The 25,409-nt window shown below is 43.0% G+C and overlaps 4 protein-coding genes and 1 long non-coding RNA gene across 14 annotated transcripts in view; 3 read left to right on the top strand and 2 right to left on the bottom strand.

Moving 5' to 3' along the window:
* The window catches only part of LOC135342680 (ankyrin repeat and protein kinase domain-containing protein 1-like), a 29,209-nt gene extending 24,753 nt beyond the window's left edge, over positions 1-4,456 (top strand). Inside the window, exons 5-8 of one of the 2 annotated variants that reach the window (XM_064539487.1) lie at positions 3,322-3,420; positions 3,843-3,941; positions 3,990-4,088; positions 4,218-4,456. In XM_064539487.1, coding sequence (XP_064395557.1) covers positions 3,322-3,420; positions 3,843-3,941; positions 3,990-4,088; positions 4,218-4,286 — 366 coding nt within the window. In that variant the 3' untranslated portion in view covers positions 4,287-4,456. The remainder of the gene's footprint in view (positions 1-3,321; positions 3,421-3,842; positions 3,942-3,989; positions 4,089-4,217) is intronic. The other variant, XM_064539486.1, reaches the window with a different exon arrangement.
* Positions 1-25,409, top strand: part of LOC135342575 (uncharacterized) — a 242,336-nt gene that overhangs the window by 139,009 nt on the left and 77,918 nt on the right. The window contains exons 32-35 of the mRNA XM_064539323.1: positions 2,323-2,421; positions 3,163-3,261; positions 23,093-23,191; positions 24,313-24,411. Coding sequence (XP_064395393.1) covers positions 2,323-2,421; positions 3,163-3,261; positions 23,093-23,191; positions 24,313-24,411 — 396 coding nt within the window. The remainder of the gene's footprint in view (positions 1-2,322; positions 2,422-3,162; positions 3,262-23,092; positions 23,192-24,312; positions 24,412-25,409) is intronic.
* Positions 1-25,409, bottom strand: part of LOC135342747 (procollagen galactosyltransferase 2-like) — a 111,912-nt gene that overhangs the window by 16,999 nt on the left and 69,504 nt on the right. For 4 of the 9 annotated variants that reach the window (XR_010396915.1, XR_010396914.1, XR_010396911.1 and 1 more), the window contains 9 exons: positions 11,536-11,600; positions 11,269-11,379; positions 10,791-10,858; positions 10,419-10,657; positions 9,924-10,125; positions 9,580-9,746; positions 8,519-8,583; positions 8,257-8,367; positions 5,307-5,448 (listed from right to left, as the gene is read on the bottom strand). The exons of 1 other annotated variant lie outside the window; for it this stretch is intronic. The gene's annotated coding sequence lies outside the window, so the exon portion shown is untranslated. Of the gene's footprint in view, positions 1-4,423; positions 4,641-4,950; positions 5,071-5,306; positions 5,449-8,256; positions 8,368-8,518; positions 8,584-9,579; positions 9,747-9,923; positions 10,126-10,418; positions 10,658-10,790; positions 10,859-11,268; positions 11,380-11,535; positions 11,601-11,927; positions 12,151-12,308; positions 12,744-25,409 lie in introns of those variants that run through there. 4 more of the 9 variants (XR_010396903.1, XR_010396913.1, XR_010396912.1 and 1 more) reach the window with 4 other exon arrangements.
* LOC135342818 (uncharacterized) lies at positions 6,293-7,560 on the top strand. The gene is made up of 3 exons (XR_010396935.1): positions 6,293-6,965; positions 7,040-7,121; positions 7,329-7,560. It is a non-coding gene; the product is annotated as an uncharacterized LOC135342818 (long non-coding RNA).
* LOC135342436 (uncharacterized) lies at positions 13,974-17,169 on the bottom strand. The gene is made up of 7 exons (XM_064539165.1): positions 17,098-17,169; positions 16,827-16,992; positions 15,623-16,334; positions 15,258-15,534; positions 15,028-15,198; positions 14,582-14,858; positions 13,974-14,512 (listed from the first exon to the last, which is right to left on the bottom strand). Exons 1-7 carry the CDS (start codon positions 17,167-17,169, stop codon positions 14,223-14,225), a joined length of 1,965 nt encoding a protein of 654 aa, XP_064395235.1. The 3' UTR covers positions 13,974-14,222.

Here is a 25,409-nt window from a genome sequence, read left to right on the forward strand (position 1 = left end):
AGGGACTAAATTACGGGTACTAAGGTTTTACGTTTGTAGTACGATTACCCATATTATGAAGGTACCAGGCAGTATTTTAATGCGACCTGGAATCGAGGCTACTATACACACATCTCGATCAGAGGCCACTAGCCACAGAGCCTCCCCATGTTCTGTTGACCTGGTCCATTAGACACCAGAGCTAGTCATGTTTGTCATTACAATGGAATATTCAAGTAAAAACAGTGTCATACCTCCTCTGCCCTGACATTAGCGTAGATAGTCATGTGATATTGTATGAGTGATATTGTGTAATGAGTGGATCTGTACTATCTTGACTCTGTACAGACTGGAACCACAGCATTGGGGGTAGCTGCTCAGAATGGTCATGTGAGGGCAGTGGAAGTCTTGATTGCTGCCAAGGCTGGAGTTGACATTCAAAATAAGGTGAGATTTACTAGAGTAGTGGATTGAGTAGTGGATTAGCTGGTCCAGTTGCGGGTTAGTGTAAAGCTGGAATGCAGAATGGAACGGAATATGGAATGACTAAAAAGAGAGCTGCTGATGGTGCTCTGTATTTTTTTAGTGTAGTATGACTTAAATACTTGTAAAAAGTGCTACAGAATCCTTTTATAGACAGCTAATTTTAGAAGACTATTACTGTAGGAGTAAAAAGTAGACTGAGTATAATTATAGTAGCAACATTGAACATTACAAATAGACATAATTATACGTGTCTATAGACTTAGCGAAGTAATTATGTTGTGCCCAAAGTAAGGTGGAGTGTGAAGTCTATAGCTATACAGGACACTCCAAAGCTATACCTTTCTTCAATCTGCATGCCTGCAAAGTTTTGGCCCTTGGTGAAACTTAAACGATTTGTGCGTGTTGAAGAGACACACTGACCAAGCCTTTTGCCATTGGTTTCCACACACATTGAGTTGTGGAGTCAGCAAATTCCACATTTATACTCTCAACAATGAAACTGTTATCTCAATATCTACCACGTACTGTGCAACAGTGTGTGTAAGTTGTTGATCCTCTTTCCAATAACAGGGTGTCATGTGATGATTACAGCCAGCTACATGTTCCGTTCTATATCTGCATTCCAGCTTTTACACTAACCCTCCAGTTGCTGTTATACATAATTATAATTATGGTTTATGGTCTATATAACACAGGACAACCAGACAGCTCTGTATGCATGTAGCCAGTAACAACAGCATCGTGATCTCTCTTTTAATTGCATTCCAATCTTTTTTACATTGGTTTTCAATGTAGTGTGTTCCCTACAATAACTCTGTTATTCTGTGACTAAGGCTCAAGGGTAGTATAGTTTAGACATAGATCTAACTGTTTCCGTTGCTGAACCCCAGTGAACCCTATTTAGTTAGGAGATATGCTTGCTACAAATGTTGAGAGCACTGCACCTTTCATATACATCTGGACGAGTTCTAACCAGGACCTCAGCTGGAGAAACACTATAGCTAGCCATAGAGACCTTGAGCAACGTACAGAGCTAGCTAAACAGCTAGTTACAAGCGTTCTACAGGCCTATAGAGTTTGTCGTGACAAGGTCGCGGTTAAGGTTACAGTATACTAATTGCTCATGAATGATTCATAAGATATTTATTTCTCATCACAAACTCATCACAACGTTATTTTTGTAACTTGCAACGATTATCAATGGAAAGAGAACATGGAACAATGCTAGCTACAATAATAACTCAGAGTTTATATGTCTTGTAATCCAATGAAGTGGTCTGAGGTCAGCTGGAAAAACTGAGTATTTTGTCATCAAATTTTGTTGACTGCATAGCTTCTAGGTTGTCTTTCTGACCAGTATTCGATGCCTGAAGACTTACTGGAGGGCGACTCAGAGAGATCTTGTTCATAGAGACCTTACAGCAAAAAATATATCCTTGTTACTACTCTACAGTTGCTATATTAGCCTACAAAAACAGCGCCGTAACTTTGTTGTAACTTACTCTAGACTTGGGAAAAACTCTTTCAGTCACCTGCCCCTTTATTCGTATAATAAGAAACAGCAGAGTATACGGTAAGGAGGGGTTTCCTGGTGCCTAGAATTAACTCAGAGTAACCATTGCCAGATGAGAGCCATTTTACTAGCTGAACTACATTGAACACCCACGCAGATTTGAGCGTGGGTGGAACAGTATACCGTAACCTTAACTACCAGCTAAACAAACGTCGTCACAAATGAAGATTCAATTAAATAAGTGTCGTACCTCCTCTGCCCTGACATTAGTGTAGATAGTCATGTGATATTGTATGAGTGATATTGTGTAATAAGTGGATCTGTACTATCTTGACTCTGTACAGGATGGAGCCACAGCATTGTACATGGCCAGTAAGAATGGTCACTGTGGAGTTGTTAGAATGTTGTTGGAGGCCAAGGCTGACGTTCACAACAAGACTAATGTGAGTCACGCTGCATGGTGGTGTTTGTGTACTCTGCTGATTCCATGGTTGAGTGTGTGTACTACTGTCACCTCTGTGTTAGTCTCGTTCCTAGGCCGCTTTTTTCAAAGGGGGAAAAGGCCTGGTGTCCATTGCTTGGGTGTTAGTGCGCATGGTAATCGTGCACTAATGTAAAACTTTTGCAAACTAGTCCGTTTACTAGGAATATGTTCCGTAATACGTACTTCCATACTGAAGCTATGGCTTATGCCCTCTATTGCGTTGGCCAAGAAAGCTGGTACACTTAGTCTGAAGTCTGAGGCTAGTAGGCTCTAGTTCTACGATGGTCGTATAGTTGTCTTCTCAAGCAGCAGTTAGAAGTACCATAGGAAGCATGCACAAAGACTTGCTATAGCCAGTCCTTCCAAGCTCAGACATTCCGACCATACGACTGTCGTGAAGTAGACGAGAGGCTCTTCTGGCTTCAGACTAGTGTGCAAGCCTTCTTGATCAACACAATAGAAGCACAGCACGGTAGATAGGGGGAAAAGAAGGGGATTACCCATATTTTACAGCAAAACTAAGTGCATGCGCACTATCAGTAGACACCAGGCCGCATTTTCCTCCCTTCCATTCCATACAAAAGAATCGGCCTGGGAACAAGGCTACCTCTGTGTATGAGTGGACTGAGTAGTGGAGAGTGTACAATTAGCTGGTCCAGTTGCTGTGATATATAATTATATGGTTTATGGTCTATAACAGGACAACCAGACAGCTCTGTTTGTAGCCTCTCACCAGGGACATGATGAGATAGTGAGGGTCCTCTTAGCAGCCAAGGCTACAGTCAACACTCAGGAGAAGGTTGGTTTTGTTGTCATTTCCCACAACATGCTGTTTACATTGTTTTCCTCCTATGTACAGTCGGGAGAGACCCCTCTTTGGACAGCCAGTTTCAGTGGTTACCAGAAATGTATGGAGGTTCTAATCGATGCTGGGGCCAATGTTGATTTACCCAAAGAGGTGAGTGTAAGTAGCTGTACACACATCTCAGAGGCCACTAGCCACAGAGCCTCCCCATGTTCTGTTGACCTGGTCCATTAGACACCAGAGCTAGTCATGTTTGTGTAGAGAGCACTGGTAGTTGGTGTACCGAGGTACGACACGCATCTCGTGATCTATTCAAGCAATTTTTACGTTGTTTTCATGTAGTGTGTTCCTAACAATAACTCTGTTATTCTGTGACTAAGGCTCAAGGGTAGTATAGTTTAGACCTAGATCTAACTGTTTCCGTCGCTGAACCCGTAAACGTCATCACAATGGAATATTCAATTCAAAAACAATGTCGTACCTCCTCTGCCCTGATATTAGTGTAGATAGTCATGTGATATTGTATGAGTGATATTGTGTAATGAGTGGATCTGTACTATCTTGACTCTGTACAGGGTGGATTCACTGCGTTGATGGTAGCTGCTCAGAATGGTCATGTGAGGGCAGTGGAAATATTAATTGCTGCCAAAGCTAAAATTGACATTCAAGCGAAGGTGAGATTTACTATTTGTCTGTTAGTAATTATTTGGATCTGTACACAGAACGGAGCCACAGCATTGCACATAGCCAGTCAGGAGGGTCATTGTGGAGTTGTTAGAATGTTGTTGGAGGCCAAGGCTGACGTTAATATCAAAGCTAATGTGAGTCACGCTGCATGATTGTATATAATTATGATACTGTATATCACCATGGCAACATTAAATCCAGTGGTTTTGTGATAAATTCCTTATTTCCCTTCATCACTAACTGCTCACATACCCACTATACAGGACGGACGTACTGCCTATGATGTGGCTAGTCAGTATGGACACACTCAAGTGTGTGAACTACTACACTGACTCTGTACCTTATTAACTGTACTGTTACCATGGCAGCTAGCCTCTGATAGATACGTTGATTGCAAATTTATACACTACATCATTTTGTCTTATAATTAAATTTTTTCTATATACGGTTTCTCATGTATTTCACCAAGTTACATTCTGATCATGTAAAACTTGAAAGTTAATTGGTCAATAATGGGAAATGTGCAAAATTAATAACCTGAAACTAGATTGAATTGTTTGTCTAAAGGTGCGGCCTGGAATCGAGGCTATATAATTATATAGGTGCTTGATTCTCAATCACATCTTGAGATAGGAATCCCACTTGTAGTAGATAAGAGATGACAGCATGATGATCACATGACACAGCTGTAGAGGAAATACAATCACGAATATAATTATAAGGAATTCAAAAAAAGACAATAATTATTACCGCGAATAAATCTAATAACCAGCTCAACTTCTACAGCTATAGGGTATAATATGTCTCCTCGATCACTATCATTAATGCAAATACAAAAAGATCTCCCAGGTTACCATAGATACACAGCCAAACTGACTTCCCTCACTATTCAGTAGAGGGAGCATTGGACTCAAACAAAGATCTACAAACAGACAGCTAGCTTCAACATGTATTAACACACAAGCACCCTCTGTAAAGGAATACTCCATCTCTCACCATAATGAAGAGGTGTCTGATTGTCTGTGTCCTCAATATTAACATCTGCTCCCCTCTTCACAAGTAGTTTCACCATGTTCAGGTTGCCACGGTCACAGGCCCAGTGAAGAAGACCATCCCCTGTATCATGAAATGCATCTCTATATACAACAATCTAGCGTTAATTTGTTGTAAGTTGGACAATCCAAACTAGCATGGTTATAGTTCAAGGAAATTAGACAGCAATTTTCTTACTTCTAGACTACTGTCAGCTGATTATAAGGTGTGCCTTATTTATGGTGTTGCACTGAACTACTTGTAAGCAAAGATTGGACTAACGAGATACGGACATTGCGTATAATAATAGACTGTATATCTCCAGAGCTCTCACATGAGGTCCCAGTTTGGTGTGATCCGATTGGCCTCTTCTAGCACTCTAGTGAGGTCATGTCGGAAGTAGGGCTCAAACACGACATCATCCTCCAGAATCAGGATTTGATCCAGACCCTCTGTCATCATCTGGGGGGCAAGAGAGGTACAGTAAGACTTGTCTATACTGGTCATCCTTGGACAGACCAACAGTGGCTATTATAACAAGATGCTCAGTAGAGCATTCATCCGTGCGTTGACATAACGGACACGCAATTAACTTTTTATTTTAATGACTTTAACATTATGGGGATCCTACAAAGCAACGATTGGATCGATTAGAAAACAGTGTTTTTTGTCGCCTTTGAAGACAAGTAGTTTATTATTTTTCAACCACTGCCTCATTATCAGTGGGGAGACAACACACACACTAGTGCAGTATAGGGGGGTGGTCCACCGTGTGGGGGGAGACAACACACACACTAGTGCAGTATAGGGGGGGTGGTCCACTGTGTGGGGGGAGACAACACACACACTAGTGCAGTATAGGGGGGGGTGGTCCACTGTGTGGGGGGAGACAACACACACTAATGCAGTATAGGGGGGGTGGTCCACTGTGTGGGGGGAGACAACACACACACTAGTGCAGTATAGGGGGGTGGTCCACTGTGTGGGGGGAGACAACACGCACACTAATGCAGTATAGGGGGGTGGTCCACTGTGTGGGGGGAGACAACACACACACTAGTGCAGTATAGGAGGGTGGTCCACACTAATGCAGTATAGGGGGGTGGTCCACCGTGTGGGGGGAGACAACACACACACAATGCAGTATAGGGGGGTGGTCCACTGTGTGGGGGGAGACAACACACACACTAATGCAGTATAGGGGGGTGGTCCACTGTGTGGGGGGAGACAACACACACACTAATGCAGTATAGGGGGGTGGTCCACTGTGTGGGGGGAGACAACACACACACTAATGCAGTCACTACTGGTCTCATATCCTTTGAATCGCAAATGAAAAAGCAATTAATTGTAGTAGCAACCAATGAAACATTCATTATATAATGTTTCATAGACTTTTCATTGATAACAGCTTTAACTGTAAAACATCGTGAAATCAAAGCATACCCATGAAAATACAATTAGTTCACCATGATTTTCGTATTCACGTTGTATTCACGGTGATTTGATGGGTATGCTGTTTTTGACAACTTTATTCAATCCATGAAACTAACAGTAAAATAATATTAATTTTTGGCCTGATAATAATTGCAGCAGGTAAAAATTTATGGCCTAAATTTAATATCATGTGAGCACTGAACAAGTAGATCTAAGTTAACATAAGAAAGTTTGGATCATGTCTGGTGGATCTTGCAGACACCCCTCCATAAAGCAAGAGAAGACCATTGAGTTCTCATTAAAGTCTTAGACTCTGTTGGTTGCTTTTCTTTTCTTTTTTCAGAATTTCTATATAAAGCCCAGTGCAGCAGTTGCTATGCGCATGCGCAGTTACTAGTTGCTATAGCTCCAGAACTGAGAGTCTAAAAATTAAAGCAGGGAAACTTCAGAGGATACCATGTACGCCACTACTACGTATACCAGGGAACAAAGGCTCAAAGAGGATGAAACAGAGGATGGTGTCATGACCAGGATAGCAAGTGGTGAGTTTCTCCAGGCAGTATAATAGCTGTACACATCCAACAGTAAAATACCTATAATTATATATACTTTGCAGCGGCAGCCTAGGATTCTACTAGAGAGACTTGAGTCAAAGTAGTCTGAAATAAGGAGGGACCAAGAGTGGCTTCTTATTATAAGTGAGTTTCTCCAGGCAGTTGTTCTGGCTAGCAGTAGACAACAGTTAATACCTACCTGTTTATTAGTGTTCTGTGTGTGTTGGTGTATCTCTACAATAATTATACACATGCAGTCTCATAATAATTATGTTTATACAGGTAAATCTATTGTATTCACTGTTATTCCTCATGAATACAAATCAATAGAAATTTTTTATATGCACATAGGGCTCGAAATATTGGTTGTCAGAGATAACGAAAAGAACGATCCTTCTACGTGTGCACTGGGAGAGGAAAAAGAGACAAAAGAGACAGGAAGATATTATGTTATGTTATGGCATACAAATGCTCGTGGCCATAGCATGTACGTTTTAATTTTAAGTTTCATTTGATGGATATGTAAATTTTGACTCACTTTATAACTATTATTAAATTTTAATGGATATTTCACAATGCTCAATCTTTGAAATTCTAAAATTTAATAGATGTATCCATGAATTTCCCATGAAAACAATGATGCCGTAGTTTGATTTTCCATCTGCTTTTCATGGGTGTGTAAAATTTTCAGCTGGTCTATCGGGCTGTGAAATGCACATGATTTTTAATGGATATTTCAAATTTCATGGTATGTACTATCCTTGAAATTCTTAATTTTAATAGGTGTTATCAATGATTTGCCCATGAAAAGGCAATTAAGTCATTGTGATTAATCCATAACATTTTCCCTGAAAAGTAATGGATATGCACCCAACAGTGAGTATAGGGGGGTGGTCCACTGTGTGGGGGGAGACAATACACACACTAATGCAGTATAAGGGGGTGGTCCACTGTGTGGGGGGAGACAACACACACACTAATGCAGTATAGGGGGGTGGTCCACTGTGTGGGGGGAGACAACACACACACTAATGCAGTATAGGGGGTGTATAGGAGTATTACTAGAATAATTATTTTGTTGGTGAAAAATGAACAGACCCTTTGCTAGATCTAACTATTGCGTTCTGGCGAGGATTGTGTGTATTTACTAGTAATAATTTAGGTTTAGCGATTTTATTGTTGAGAATTGATCAACCCTCGGCAAGTTCACATAATTATGTTTGATGCTCGCAAAACATTAGTGATACAGAGAGTGTCTAGTGGGCAAGTAGTGGCTTACCAAGGTTGTCCAGCTTAAAGTGCAGGCAGGGTGGTCCAGGCTCTCATAGTCCAGGCTCTCATAGTCCTCTGAACCCAAACACCTCGGTGTTCAGAATGTGCATAGGCAGATCTACAGTGGAGGGAAGGGGACAATTCAAACTTGTTCTACATGTACATACATGTACCATAATAAAGTGCACAGGTCAGCAAATAATGTATTCAGGCCTCGTACATATAGACAAGTTATCCCCTCCCTATGGACTGTACACGCACTGACTTACCTTTGCTGATCCATCAGAATCCCTAGTGTCTTGTTGTTCACCAGAAAGTTGTCACAGTCTAGCCGCTGGATAAACAACAATTGTATAGTTAATCTGAGCTAGATACTGTGGATACCAAAATTGCAATAACTAAAACTGTATCTACTACTGTCTTGGGCAGACTAACAGTGGTTGAAATAAAGAGGTGGCCTGCTAACACAGGTCCAAACACATGCTGTGGAGACTTTGGGCCTCATTAACCTGGCTGTATTATAGAGGGTGACCTGCTTACAGGGTGACCACTATAGACAGGTTTCACTGTATCATAATGGCACAGTGCATCCAGCTTAGAGAGTAGATTACCACAAATTTGTGAGTAGCTGTACTTATATGTAAATCTCTTTGATTGGAACCTTTCTAAGAAATTGTGCTGATACTAATGTGTAGGTGAATGACCAAGCTACAACATACTCAAAAATGTTTCCATGGAAACATAAGGTGGTGGGTTTGTGGTGATTAATAGAACAACAACAAATTGTTATAGTGATTGATAAAGGCATTGGTTTGTGGTTTTCAGCTGCTGATGTCATCAAAACAGTAGAAAATAGTAATTATGTAGCTTTTCAGTGTTATCTCAACAATGGGATATAGGATGTTCTTGGTATCAAAATGTAGCCCATTTATCTGTTAACTTACTACAGAAATTTGAAAGCTAAGCTATTAATTTTTCAAAAGTTATTACTCTAACCAAAAGTGTACCTGAAAACCAGTAAATTATGAATTATAAACACTGTGAACATAATGTAACACCCATAAAGGGATAGTCAGGATACCTAAACCATTGAACAACTATGTGATGAAGTCTAGGACCTTAGCTGTGCAAGATTACTGTTTTCATGGTCATTCACCTACACATTGGTATCAACACCATTTCTTAGAAATGTTCCGATCAAAAGATATTTACATTTAAGTACAGCTACTCACAAATTTGTGGTAATCTACTCTCTAAGCTGGATGCACTATAGGTCGTTACAATAGATGGGCCAGGAACGAGGCTAGAGATGGTCACACTGATAACTCACAAAGAGGTAGTCTGCCCCTGAACGCCTGGCCGCCTCCAGACCTTCCTGTCTCAACTGGGCAACATGGACGAACCTCTCGTCATGCTCCTCGAAAGGGTCAAGGTTTGGATACAGCCAGGGGGTTGGGCCAACACGTAGCGATTCAACTCCCCAATCGTGCACACCATCTGCACAGTGGGGGAGTAAGTGGATATAAATGAAGTGATGTCACCCGTACACAGTGATACATAGCTCAAGTTGTGTAGTGAAAGCAAAGGCAAGAATAGCTGAAATCATAACAACACGTACTGTCTATCTAAGACATTAATGTAAGTGGGTCAGCCCCAGTCAATTAGCCAACTCACAGTGCAGTTGTACTTTGCACTATCGGTCCAAAAGTGTTTGGCAGAGAACTTCTTCCTAATGACGAGAGTGGCTCCTGTGTAGATCATAGGCCCTCCACCGTGTGCGAGGCCGTGGGAATGGTAGAGGGGCAGGACAGAGTACACACAGTCACTGTCAGTCACTCCTCCGGCAATCACAAAGAAAGTAGGAGAACGAAACAATCTGTGAGAGAGAGGGACGGGATTAGTACACTCTGATACTCAAGATGTGTGTGTGTGAGGTATCTAGTGGTGGGGTAGCTGAGATAATAAGGTGCAATTCTGTACACAATAATAACAGACTGAAATGATAAAATCCACAGATATATGCAGCTAGCTAGCTAGATGGCCGTTGAAAGGTACGTGACTTAGAAGATGTGACACCTCTGAGATCCAGACACATGAGAGTAGTGAGAATGATATCTTAGCCAGCTGATGGAGGTATCTATTGTAGGGTGGGAGGGTACTCACACTCACCATGAATTGTGTTGCCTATACAGTAGGTCTTTAGATTCTCCATTCGCCATGGTCCAAGACACATCATGCGGTAAAGATCATTAAGCCTCTGAAATACACCGTGGTTACTGAATACCTAGATTGTTGTTGATTCTCAGTCACATCTTGAGGTAGGTTGCCATCACAATCTGCAATGTCTGTTCTTGCTTTGGCCACTTGCAGTAGATAAGAGATGACAGCATGATGATCACATGACACAGCTGTAGAGGAAGTACGATCAATCAACCAAAATTCCTTCTGAAATTATAATTATGTAAGTACAAAATTAAATTTACCGGAAGAGGACCCGGTGGATTACACATTCCCCCTCCCCACTAAACCATGTGTGATTACCATTCTGCTTTCCCAGTGAAGTGACACCATCCATCTGATCTCTGGTTACAGCAGTCTCCTTCATTAGCCTGTATGCATGGAAGCAAAACAGTTAGAGAGTTGTTCATGTGTTGTACCAAAACAGAAGATGACAAATCTGACATCTTCGGGTACAATAGTATGGTAATCACTGATCTAATTTAACACAATAGATACCGTACAGCGGGAAAATTTCGTGACTATGTGGTACAGCAAAGAAAGTAGAGCTAAAAAGAAAGGGGGATCTGTATTACTAGAATATTTTATTGGCCTTTACAAATGAGCATACCCTTTGCTAGATCTAACTATTGCGTTCTGGCAAAGATAGCGTGTATTTACTTAGGTTTTGCGATTTTATTGTTGCGAATTGATAAACCCTCGCAAAGTTCGCATAATTATGTTTGATGCTCACAAAACCTTAGTGATACAGAGAGTGTCTAGTGGGCAAGTAGTGGCTTACCAAGGTTGTCCAGCTTAAAGTGCAGGCAGGGTGGTCCAGGCTCTCATAGTCCAGGCTCTCATAGTCCTCTGAACCCAAACACCTCGGTGTTCAGAATGTGCATAGGCAGATCTACAGTGGAGGGAAGGGGACAATTCAAACTTGTTCTACATGTACATACATGTACCATAATAAAGTGCACAGGTCAGCAAATAATGTATTCAGTGCAAGCCTCGTACATATAGACAAGTTATCCCCTCCCTATGGACTGTACATGCACTGACTTACCTTTGCTGATCCATCAGAATCCGTAGTGTCCTGTTGTTCACCAGAAAGTTGTCACAGTCTAGCCGCTGGATAAACAACAATTGTATAGTTAATCTGAGCTAGATACTGTGGATACCAAAATTGCAATAACTAAAACTGTATCTACTACTGTCTTGGGCAGACTAACAGTGGTTGAAATAAAGAGGTGGCCTGCTAACACAGGTCCAAACACATGCTATGGAGACTTTGGGCCCCATTAACCTGGCTGTATTATAGAGGGTGGTCTGCTTACAGGGTGACCACTATAGACAGGTTTCACTGTATCATAATGGTACGTCTAGAGATAGCCTAGCTAGGTCGTTACAATAGATGGGCCGGGAACGAGGCTAGAGATGGTCACACTGATAACTCACAAAGAGGTAGTCTGCCCCTGAACGCCTGGCCGCCTCCAGACCTTCCTGTCTCAGCTGGGCAACATGGACGAACCTCTCGTCATGCTCCTCGAAGGGGTCAAGGTTCGGATACAGCCACTCGTCTGATGACTTCAAGTCCACCGATTTGTACAAGAGCTTAACGTTTTCTGCCCACTCAGCAAGTATTGCCGTGGTGTTGTCACCGTTATGGTCTGTTCTGATCCTACAGTGTAGTTAATGATATTCATAGGTGGGTGGGGCTGGTACAAACACAATAAGGTTTTGTTTGCATGCAAGAAACAGAAATAGAAATTCTGCAAACTATTGCATCTGATATAGAGTAACATCTAATTATGATGCATAGTGGCAGGTGCAACTTACCACAATGAAATCCTGTCTTTAGGATAGTCCAAGTTCTCCAGATAACCGAGAAAGTTGGGTAGCATGTGAGCTGAATTTCTAGCCAGAATAGCAAGGAAGACACTCGGCAGATCTTCAGCTGCTTCTAACGAGGAGTCTCCATTGTCCAACGTGTATACAGACGGTATGGCAGTCACTAGGAGAGCTATGCACACAGCAAGTGCAGTCCAGTGTATCGAGAGACTATTCATAGATGATCCGTGGAGCTGGGAATTTGATGGATATTTCTGACTGGTAATTATTTCACTGCTTCTGGAGCCTTACTCCTTCCTTAATCTACGCTCTCAGAGTCTGTGTGGCAGCCTCGCTTCTTTGATGGAGAACTGTGCTTCTTTATCTTGACAAGAGAAGGATGTTATTGCTAACTGCCATTCTTGGACATCTGAGCATGCGCAGTAAGCACGTGTCATGCCCCTTATATGTAAACTGTGCAAATGGCTACAAGATACAAGTGGCTAAATGCAGTACGTTAGCCTGTGTAGAAAGGGTTAAAATGACCGTGAATCTCATTATAATTGCACCGTAGCTAGCCTAGGGGGCGGCTAATAATAATATTATCACGAATACGCTGTGTCGCGCAGTCCAGCGAGTCCTGGCCCTGAGGAGCCCTGAGGAGTCCTGGGAGTCTGGAGAGTCCTGCGAGTCCTGCGAGTCTGGAGAATCTGGAGAGTCCGGAGAGCCCTGAGAGTCCTGGGAGTCTGGAGAGTCCGGAGAGTCCTGAGAGTCTGGAGAGTCCTGAGAGTCTGGAGAGTCTAGCGAGTCCTGAGAGTCTGGAGAATCTGGAGATTCCTGAGAGTCTGGAGAGCCCTGGGAGTCTGGAGAGTCTGGCGAGTCCGGAGAGTCTGGAGAGCCCTGAGAGTCCTGAGAGTCTGGAGAGTCCTGCGAGTCTGGCAAGTCCTGAGAGTCTGGCGAGTCTGGAGAGCCCTGGGAGTCTGGAGAGTCTGGCGAGTCCTTAGAGTCCTGCGAGTCTGGAGAGTCCTGAGAGTCTGGCAAGTCCTGAGAGTCCTGAGAGTCTGGGAGTCCTGAGAGTCCGGAGAGCCCTGAGTGTCCTGAGAGTCCTGCGAGTCTGGAGAGTCCTGCGAGTCTAGCTATAGTCCGGAGAGTCTAGCGAGTCCTGAGAGTCCTGAGAGTCCCGAGAGTCTGGAGAGTCTAGCGAGTCCTGAGAGTCTGGAGAGTCTTGAGAGTCCTGAGAGTCTGGAGAGCCCTGGGAGTCTGAAGAGTCTGGCGAGTCCGGAGAGTCCGGAGAGTCTGGAGAGCCCTGAGAGTCCTGAGAGTCTGGAGAGTCCTGCGAGTCTGGCAAGTCCTGAGAGTCTGGCGAGTCTGGAGAGCCCTGGGAGTCTGGAGAGTCTGGCGAGTCCTGAGAGTCCTGCGAGTCTGGAGAGTCCTGAGAGTCTGGCAAGTCCTGAGAGTCCTGAGAGTCTGGGAGTCCTGAGAGTCCGGAGAGCCCTGAGTGTCCTGAGAGTCCTGCGAGTCTAGAGAGTCTGGAGAGTCCTGCGAGTCTGGAGAGTCTGGAGAGTCCTGCGAGTCTAGCTATAGTCCGGAGAGTCCTGAGAGTCCTGAGAGCCCTGAGAGTCCCGAGAGTCCCGAGAGTCCTGAGAGTCTGGAGAGTCTAGTGAGTCCGGAGAGTCTGGAGAGTCCTGAGAGTCTGGAGAGTCTGGAGAGTCCGGAGAGTCTGGAGAGTCCGGAGAGTCCGGAGAGTCTGGAGAGTCTGGAGAGTCTAGCGAGTCTGCTGAGTCGAGTTAGTCTTATAATTAAATTTGTCAATTCAATGCATGCATGGTAGAACGTAACGACAACAGATTGATTATAACAAAACAACACATTTCGTGCACTTATATATAATTTAGCGCACTGAATAATATTCAACCAGTATTGTTAGTAAATATTGTTCCCCTTGCAAAGTCTTTTGGAAAAAGGAGGCACAATAGTCGAGGATCTTGTAGCACGTTTCTTGTCCCCATCATCGACAGATCCATCAGTAGATGTACCGTCTGTTTCAGTCAGTGATGTTGTTACAGTAGCATGTTTCTTGTCCCCATCGACAGCTTCTGTTTCAGTAGTTAAGCCTGGCCCACTGTTTTCCTCTTCCTCACTGCATGGAGTTTTTTCAGCCACTTCCAGCCCACACTTAATTACTTCAGCCAATGGAGTCTCAGGGTCGGTCACTGCGTGTGTACACAATGTTTATTCTGTGACACTGATACTATAAACAAAATAGGTAAAGACAAACTTACCCCTTCTAAGTACATCGTGAAGATTTTTAGGAAGTTTGTTAAGAAAGATGTTGGCAGCTCTTACGCGATCACTTGTTTTCCTATTTATTAACGTCCCACTATGTTTGGTAGGATTCAGGAAATCTTTGCTGTCCGTGCCTTTCCCCCACTCAAGTTGGTCGACAGCATTTCTAATTTCATCAAGGGAATGAGTAAATTTCAGCCCGTTGTGAGAAAGATGGATTGCCACAACTTCTTGGTTGCTTACCATCAACCTTGTTCTGACAAAGGTGAGTACCTGTATATATATATGTATGTTACAGTGTATGCATATTATTATGTAAGAGTGCAAGCCATTCAGAGCACCAATATGAGTGGTTAGAAACACCTTTAATTAAGTAAACAGAAACCATGCAAGTGGAATTAGGTATCACCACAGCACACTCAATTACTAACAGTATTATTACCTGTCTTATGACTTTTCCATTGCAGTACTCAAGCACTTCCCTGACTGTGTCAGTCACAACACTTTCAAGAGAACTAGTTTTGTCAGTACCTTCCTCAGTTGCAGTGCTATTTAGAGTTACACACGCCATTATTTCATTCTCCAGCTCATCCTTCCCACAGGCGCGTACCATCTTGATTTCATGTATGGTTCAATAACAATCAACAAATGCGCACTAATTAATAAACTTACCTTGAATGTAAAGTAAAGAATAAGAGCCCAGCTTTGCGCTAGTCTGGGTTGTTCACTAAACTGAGGCAGCTGAAGGATCTGCTGCAAAATCCTCTCCACCTCTGCCTCTCCATCTTTTTCGAGGTCTTGTCTTAGAGAAATCACCCAGTGAAGAATGCCAGAAGGCGTTCCGTTAATGATTGAACTCTCTAAGTCACGTCTCGACTTTCTTTCCTCAACGGTAGAGGGACCAACTTTTGGCCTTCGGAAGGAAATTTCCACACATCTGCTCTTCACTCTGTGATTAAAGTTTAAAGTGCAGGTATAAATAGCTGTATATAATTATATGAAAATTGTGGTGTATAACATTCTAATTATGTACACACCTTGGATCATCCTTCAATTTGTCATTGGTTGCTATGACAGGTACAGACAGTGGAAGAAACGCACCACGACGCAAATTGGCTGTTTTAGCCGCTCCATGAAGGTCGACAATGAGCTTGACAACATCCAACTGCTTGCTGTGTGCAGTGGCCTCATCAATACCATATGGCATACACGAGAGGGCACTTCTTTCCATAAAATAAGCATTGGAACCTTCAACGTAAAAGGTATCTTTGGCCATCCCAAAAATACTCAGGGCAGCCTTTAGAGCAGTTGACTTGCCAGTCTCAGTTGGTCCGACAGCAAGCACAATTGGAAATCCTCCATACTTCGCAGCAATGTGGGTGTAGTGACAAGACATTATGGTTCCACCAAGAACAAGGAGAGCACGCGGATAATTGTGCTTGGTGGCTATCTGTAGGCCGTCGAGGAGATCCTTCAAAGGTTCCATTGAGCTGCTTTGGATGGAAAGTTTCGGCACAAGCTCATTGAAGCTGACTTTGTCACACTGTGCCATTATGCAATTGGGTGACCACACATAGGGACTTTCCGTTGCAGATATGCACTCTCCGTTAGACTTGATATGGATGTCATCACCAAACACCCATACATCGCTACCAGGCTGGCATCCTATAACGGTGGTTCCCTTGGAGATCTTAATTTCCGAAGCATGCTCTCGTTTGAGAAACTGGAGAAATCTGGTGAGTTCGGAGTCTGAAAAAGCACAGTTTAGTAGCATATTGCATTGGTAGCACGTCCTGCATGTGCTCTAAAACAATAATATTTTTCTGCACACATGACAGTAGAAAAATGATGTGAGAAAACTATGCTCTGGTGATATCAGATATCCCACAGTCACAACTTCAGCCTATTGTTGGAACCACAACTATACTTATTTGTGGGTTCCAAACTCTACATTTTTAATATCATTTATATAGGCACATGGCTGAGCTATAAGTCAGTGGAAAGTATGTTTTAATAATTTTTATTGCACTATAATGGAAAATGGAAATACCCATGCAGTTGACCAGCTATAATTATACAAATCCCTCAAAGATAAAGTATGTATACATACAAGATGTATGCAGTATATTATACAGATTGAGGTATTGCACACCCATGCACTTAACAAGCTACAAGGTGTGTCACATGTGCTGTAATTAACTGTATATAGTTAGAGGGAGGGTTAGATGTACCTGCTAACACCATCCATTTCGCGTTTCACTTCACAGTAAAACCCAGTCAATTCTCTCGCTTCCACTAGTGTCTTCAGCCTGATTGCAAAATCACACATGGCCTTATCTTCTCCTTTTGCTGATTTCCCAGCAGTTCCGAGTTCCCAATTAATAAAAAATTCTCCCTTTCCAGAATCCTGAAAGAATATACATGCAGCACAATAATTAAACTGAATTTTCTCAAACTGCATGTGGCTTCAACAATTAATATGTGCAATGAAATGTGAGCTCTGCATGCTCACCTGTGAGCTTGTGGAATTAGAATCCCCGAAAATACTACTGCTGTCTCCATCAGTCTCTCGTGATGCACACATGGTTATATGGCACAATGATACAATGATGAGCTTGTTCTTCGAACTGGTTCTTCTTTGGAACAACAATTAGGTACTCGCAGCGAAATTAATACTTAATTGATGATTACGCGCATGTGCTGTACATAATTACAGTCTATAATAGCCTGAACAAGCGGGAGAAGTCTCAACAAAATCATAGTTTGCTCTGTGTATAATATTCTGGATTTGGCTCAATGTCGCTCTATATTTGCAAGTCTTGCTCAAGCAGTTATGCACACAGCAGTAGTCTAGCTCGACATGTAAGGAAGCAACACAGAGAAAAGGCTCTAGGGAAGAGTCTAGATCTGACCCAAGAAATCTCTTCACAAGAAACATCAGAAATTGGATATATCTGCTGTATTACTTGTGACTCCAGGTTAGATCGATTGAATACTTAATGGCACATGATTACACAGATCATGCAACTGCAACTTCCACATTATTATTAGTTTCTTTCTTACAGATTTCGTTTCGTACAAGAGTTAATCCAACATCTAACACAAGCTCACGAAACAACTGTTTATACAGAGAAACATGAGTTTTCTGGCTTTTCAGAGTTTTTAAGATGGAAGGAGGGTGAAGAAACTCGAACCTGCACACAGTATGTGCAGCCGTGTGGATCCCGTGTCCGCTGTGGAGTACGTACTTGGTACTACTATTGTAACAGATCAGGAAAATCTAGATCAACCACAAAAGGCCTCAGAAATTCGAAGTTGCAGGGCTCGGAAAAATTAGGTGTCTACTGTACAGCTCACCTAATTGTAAGTCAGCACACAGGAGGAAATGTGCTGGTTAACTTTTGTTCCACGCATTATGGCCACACTCCAGAAGAAGATGTAATGCATTTACGACTCCCTAAGGACTTCAAGCTAGCTGTATTCAACAAACTGTTGCAAGGGGTGACGATAGATCGAATTCTAGATGACATTAGAGACAGTGTCGATGAAGGTGGCCTGAAACGGTGTCATCATAGCACAAAAAAAGATATCCAGAATATCAAAAGAGTGTGCAATGTGGATGGAGTACAAAAGCACTCAAACGACTACACAAGTGTTGCTGCATGGGTCGAAGAGCTGAAAAGCATGGAATTTTGTCCAGTTATTGCTTTCAAACCGCAAGGGGTGTCTAGTGAAAGAGAAGGTGTGAAAGACAACGATTTTTTGTTGGCACTTCAAACCCAGTTTCAGCTCGAGATGATGAAAGCTTTTGGAGGAAATGTAATTTGTGTAGATGCCACCCATTCAACTAATTATTACGAATACCTGCTGGTAACTGTTATGGTAGTTGACGATTTTGGGGAAGGAATTCCAGTTGCGTGGGCTATAACTACACGAGAAGACACTTGTATGCTGGCCTATTTTTTCCTAGAATTAAGGAAAAGAACTGGTCCCCTTTCCACACAAGTGTTCATGTCAGATGATGCGACGCAGTACTGGAGTGCTTGGACAGCTGCGTACAGCAGTATCAACACCACAAAACTGCTGTGTGCCTGGCACGTAGATCGTGCTTGGAGAAAAGCTCTTAAGGAGCGTATTCCTCTCAATGAAAATCGAATTGACGTATATCACCATTTGAGAACTTTACTGACAGAACTGCAACCTGACAAATTCCGAAGTTTGTTGCAGAAATTTATCAAATTGTCACCCACAATTTTGCTCTTACTTTCAAAGAAATTACACGCCAAGGGTGGAAGAGTGGGCAACCTGTTACAGAATAGGCAAGTTTGTGAACACAAACATGTATTTGGAATCTTTTCATCGAGTACTGAAAATTGTGTATCTAGAAGGAAAGAAGAATCGACGACTTGATCAACTTATACATATTCTTTTGAAGCTTGCTCGTAATAAGGCCTTTGAACAAGTACAAAAAGTTCATAAAGGGAAAACAACTTATCGTATTAATGAAATAAATCGAAGGCACAAAGAAAGTTCTAAGATGATTTCTGAAGGCTGTCATCTCCAATCGATTTCAAACAAAGAATGGAAGATAAGTTCTCAGACAACCTCCGGAAGAATGTACACTGTTCATTTGGAGAATCAGTCCTGTCCTTTCTCTTGCAAACTGAGGTGCGCAGCATGTGATGTATGCATCCACATGTACAATTGTTCATGTGTTGACTCGGTTGTACATACTACAATATGTAAACACATCCATGCTACATGCTTTCTGGCCAAATCCACGAACAATGCAACAAGTGCATGCAGACTCAGCCACTGAAAGTCATTCTTTAACTACAGCTTCAGACAAAACGGATAGGTCAGAGATTTCTAATTCTATAGATGATTTATCAGGCTCAGACATTTCTCCTGAAATAAGCACTGAGGAATCGAGACAAAAAGCTATTTCCCTCATTAATGATCCTACACACTTAAGTACCATCCTCTCCAATGCTGGAGGTCAAATTGATATGCTGAAGAAAAGTGCATTTGATCATTTGCACCAGTTGCACACTCTACTCACATCTTCTGACAGTAATGATGCAGTTCGAAGTGTCACTGAGCATATCAAAAGCGGTATTAATGTTCTTAAGGCATATGAAACAAGGAAAGAGCATCCCACCTTACCAATCAAAAGCCGTTCTTCACCTAATGCGCTTAATGAAACTCAAATCAGATTCCAGTCAATAAAGAACAAGAGGCCGCGACATACAGGGATTGCTAAACTGTCAGTTGCTGCTATGGCTAACTGTAAAGAAAATCTGTCTAAAGTGGACATTAATGTATGTGTTGTTTGCTACAAAGAAGATGACAGGCAATATGGTACATCTGATCGAGTTCATTGGGCTCAATGTTCGAAGTGCAATCTGTGGCTCCACACTTTGTGTGGGAGACCTGTAAACGAAAACTCTTTTCTCTGTAACCTTTGTACATAGTAAATACATGTCTGAAAAAAAATAATAATATATCTTTTCTGATCAAAACCATTTATTATGAAATTATTATGTGCTTGTGATATACAATCATGATTAGAATTCATAGTACTCTACTCTATAGAGAACACTATAGCAGACTCTAGACTTTCAGAACACGCTAAACTCTCTGGACTCTCATCATTATCTAGGACTTACCAGACTCTCAGGACTCTCAGGACTCGCTAGACTCTCCGGACTCTCAGGACTCTCCGGACTCGCTAGACTCTCCAGACTTGCTAGACTCTCCAGACTCTCCGGATTCTCCAGACTCTCCGGACTCTCCGGACTCGCCAGACTCTTAGGACTCGCCAGACTCTCAGGACTCGCCAGACTCTCCGGACTCGCTAGACTCTCCAGACTCTCCAGACTCTCAGGACTCTCAGGACTCCCTGGACTCTCAGGACTCCCTGGACTCTCCAGACTCTCCAGACTCTCAAACTCTCAGGACTCTCCAGACTCTCCAGTCTCTCAGGACTCGCTAGACTCTCAGGACTCTCAAGACTCTCCAGACTCTCAGGGCTCGCTAGACTCCAGACTCTCCAGACTCTCAGGACTCGCCAGACTCTCAGGACTCTCCGGACTCGCCAGACTCTCAGGACTCGCTAGACTCTCAGGACTCGCCAGACTCTCAGGACTCTTAGGACTCGCCAGACTCTCAGGACTCGTCAGACTCTCCGGACTCCCTAGACTCTCCAGGCTCTCCAGACTCTCGTGACTCGCTAGACTTTCAGGACTCTCAAGACTCTCCAGTCTCTCAGGACTCGCTAGACTCTCAGGACTCTCAAGACTCTCAGGGCTCGCTACACTCTCCAGACTCTCAGGACTCTCAAGACTCTCCAGACTCTCAGGACTCGCTAGACTCCAGACTCTCCAGACTCTCAGGACTCTCAAGACTCTCAGGGCTCGCTAGACTCTCCAGACTCTCAGGACTCTCCAGACTCTCCAGTCTCTCAGGACTCGCTAGACTCTCAGGACTCTCAAGACTCTCCAGTCTCTCAGGACTCGCTAGACTCTCAGGACTCTCAAGACTCTCAGGGCTCTCCAGACTCCATCCAGACTCTCAGGACTCTCAAGACTCTCAGGGCTCGCTAGACTCTCCAGACACTCCAGACTCTCAGGACTCGCCAGACTCGCAGGACTCTCCAGACTCTCAGGGCTCGCTAGACTCTCCAGACTCTCCAAACTCTCCAGTCTCTCAGGACTCGCAAGACTCTCAGGGCTCTCAGGGCTCTCCAGACTCCATCCAGACTCTCAGGACTCTCAAGACTCTCAGGGCTCGCTAGACTCTCCAGACTCTCAGGACTCTCAGGACTTGCCAGACTCGCAGGTCTCTTAAGACTCTCCAGACTCTCCAGACTCGCTGGACTGCGCGACACATTATAATTATTATTAGCCGCCCCCTAGGCTAGCTACGGTGCAATTATAATGAGATTCACGGTCATTTTAACCCTTTCTACACAGGCTAACGTACTGCATTTAGCCACTTGTTACAAGATCAAGAAGTGACCTTGATGCTCTGGTGGTCCAGGTGGAAGGATTGAATCTAGAGGAGAACAAAGCTGGCTCAGGGGCTTATGGCTGTGTCTTTAGAGTGACGGTGAATGGAAGACACTGCATTGCTAAGAAGCTCCACTCCATATTGCTCCAAGAGCGATCCCTTGGACAGAGGGGGAACATTGTGACAAAGTTCAGAAATGAATGTCATATTCTGAGTGTTTTACATCACCCCAACATAGTCGGTTTCATTGGAGTCCATTACGGCCGCGATAAGAACGACATCAGTCTAATAATGGAGAGGCTTCATTCTGACTTGGCTGATTTCGTTGAAACCCATCGAGACACGAATATCGCCACTAGAATCCATATCCTGTATGATGTAACCAAAGGCCTTCACTATCTCCACTGTCTGACCCCTCCCCTCATCCATCGTGACCTCACTGCTCCCAACATCCTGCTCACTGAGGACCTCACTGCCAAGATTGGAGACCTGGGTGTCTCCAGGTATGTTTGTTTGTTTGTTTGCAACAAAGGAAACTGTTGTTTTTTAGAGACAAAATGAGAATTACTTAATGTGGGAAAACAAAGGCAGAAATGTAAAAACTAATGTTCATTTGCAGGTATGTGGATCTGGAGAGATTGACTCACGTTCTGACGAATATCCCGGGAAATCCAACCTACATGCCTCCCGAGTGTCATGTGGAGCCACCCACCTACACTACCAAGCTGGACATCTTCTCATTCGGTCATCTCATCATTCACACTCTTATCGGTGATTTCCCTAAAGTCTCTTACTTTACTCCTGAGGTTATCAAGCACGTGGATGATGGGAAGATGGAGCTGATGCGTCGAAGCACTGCTGTCCATGGTGACAAAATGGGGGAGAAACACGCTCTTTATCCTCTTGTTGTTAGCTGCCTCCATGACCGACCTCAACAGAGACCATCAATTGACGAAGTGATTGTCTCACTCAGAAAGCTGTGTCTACAGCACCCCAGGATGGTACGTGAGTGAGTGGGTGGAGGTATCAAATGTGCATTGTCAGCTTATATAGTGTTAGTGTCGACTGTATGGTACTTCTGTGTGTGTGGCTATAGAATCTTGAACAGTATATAACACGTACATACAATTTTTATCATTCCATCTTTTGGGTGTGTTTTACTGATAATGTATTTTCTCCCAGGCATTTCTGGATGCTTGTAAGACGGGTGATGTGGGTGTGGTTCTGGAGCTACTGAAGTGTGGGGCTGATCCCAACCAGGCAGACAAGGTGAGGGGAATACTGTCTACAGTGCCAATATGTCCGTTGGTTGATGATATTGTCTCTACAGAATGATGCAACTGCTCTTTACTGGGCCAGTGACAAGGGACATGATGAGATAGTGAGGGTCCTCTTAGCAGCCAAGGCTACAGTCAACACTCAGACCAAGGTTGGTTTTGTTGTACAAACACATTTCCCACAACATGCTGTTTACATTGTTTTCCTCCTATATACAGTCGGGACAGACCCCTCTTTGGACAGCCAGTTTCTATGGTCACCAGAAATGTATCGAGCTCCTAATTGATGCTGGGGCCAATGTTGATGTACCCAAAGGGGTGAGTGTAAGTAGCTGTACACATAGCCTCGATTCCAGGCCAATTCAAGTACAGCCTGGTACTTATTGCATGGTGATAGTGAGCATGTGATAGTTTATTCTCCAGAATCTGGGGAATCCCCTCTTTTCTTTCTTTCTATCTATGTACATCAGCTTAGCTCTCCATTGCGTTGTTCCAGAAGGCTTTCACACTAGTCTGAAGCCAAAAGAGGCTCTCATCCACCTCTATGGCGGCTGTATGGTCAGGATATCTTAGCTTATATCTGTACAGGCTATGGGAAGTGTATGGTGCCTCTTGACTGCTTCTTGCGAAGACAACCTGGCTATAGGACCATCGTAGACGTAGATAGAGCCTCCAAACTAGTGTTCAAGCCTTTTAATCAATAGATACAGCTTCACGGAACTCAGTATGGAGATAAAATATTACGGAACATATTCTTAGTAAAGGGACTAAATTACGGGTACTAAGGTTTTACGTTCGTAGTACGATTACCCATATTCTGAAGGTACCAGGCAGTATTTAATGCGGCCTGGAATCGAGGCTACTATACACATATCTCAGAGGCCACTAGCCACAGAGCCTCCCCATGTTCTGTTGACCTGGTCCATTAGACACCAGAGCTAGTCATGTTTGTGTAGAGAGCACTGGTAGTTGGTGTACCGAGGTACGACACGCATCTCGTGATCTATCCAAACAATTTTTATGTTGTTTTCAATATAATGTGTTCCCAAAAATAACTCTGTTATTCTGTGACTAAGGCTCAATGGTAGTATAGTTTAGACCTAGATCTAACTGTTTATGTCGCTGAACCCGTAAACGTCATCACAATGGAATATTCAATTAAAAAACAATGTCGTACCTCCTCTGCCCTGACATTAGAGGAAGTACGACTATAGCCTGCCTCGATTAGGCTAATTGCCTCTGCAAAATCGTTGAGCGTGGGTGTAACCACGCCTCGATTATCCGCCCACGCTCAACGGTATTGCAGAGGCAATTAGCCTAATCGAGGCACGCGTGTCGTACCTCTTCTGCCCTGATAATTATTAGTGTAGATAGTCATGTGATATTGTATGAGTGATATTGTGTAATGAGTGGATCTGTATTATCTTGACTCTGTACAGGATGGGACCACTGCATTGTGGGTAGCTGCTCAGAATAGTCATGTGAGGGCAGTGGAATTATTGATTGCTGCCAAGGCTGGAGTTGACATTCAAAATAAGGTGAGATTTACTAGAGTAGTGGATTAGCTGGTCCAGTTGCGGGTTAGTGTAAAGTTGGAATGCGGAATAGAACGGAATATGGAATGACTAAAAAGAGAGCTGCTGATGGTGCTCTGTATTTTTTTAGTGTAGTATGACTTAAATACTTGTTAAACTGCTACAGAATCCTTTTATAGACACAAAGCTAATTTTAGAAGACTATTATGTAAAAAAATTAGACTGAGTATAATTATAGTAGCAACATTGAACATTACAAATACACATAATTATACGTGTCTATAGACTTAGCGAAGTAATTATGTTGTGCCCAAAGTAAGGTGGAGTGTGAAGTCTATAGCTATACAGGACACTCCAAAGCTATACCTTTCTTCTATCTGAATGCCTGCAAAGTTTTGACCCTCGGTGAAACTTTAAACGATTTGTGTGTGTTGAAGAGACACACTGACCAAGCCTTTTGCCATTGATTTCCACACACATTGGGTTGTGGAGTCAGCAAATTCCACATTTATACTCTCAACAATGAAACTGTTATCTCAATATCTACCACTGTGCAACAGTGTGTGTAAGTTGTTGATCCTCTTTCCAATAACAGGTGTCATGTGATGATTACAGCCAGCTACATGTTCCGTTCCATATCTGCATTCCAGCTTTTACACTAACCCTCCAGTTGCTGTTATACATAATTATAATTATGGTTTATGGTCTATATAACACAGGACAACCAGACAGCTCTGTATGCATGTAGCCAGTAACAACAGCATTGTGATCTCTCTTTTAATTGCATTCCAATCTTTTTTACATTGGTTTTCAATGTAGTGTGTTCCCTACAATAACTCTGTTATTCTGTGACTAAGGCTCAAGGGTAGTATAGTTTAGACATAGATCTAACTGTTTCCGTCGCTGAACCCCAGTGAACCCTATTCAGTTAGGAGATATGCTTGCTACAAATGTTGAGAGCACTGCACCTTTCACATACATCTGGACGAGTTCTAACCAGG

Source organism: Halichondria panicea, chromosome 10 (genome assembly GCF_963675165.1).
Source record: "Halichondria panicea chromosome 10, odHalPani1.1, whole genome shotgun sequence".
Lineage (NCBI taxonomy): Eukaryota > Metazoa > Porifera > Demospongiae > Suberitida > Halichondriidae > Halichondria > Halichondria panicea.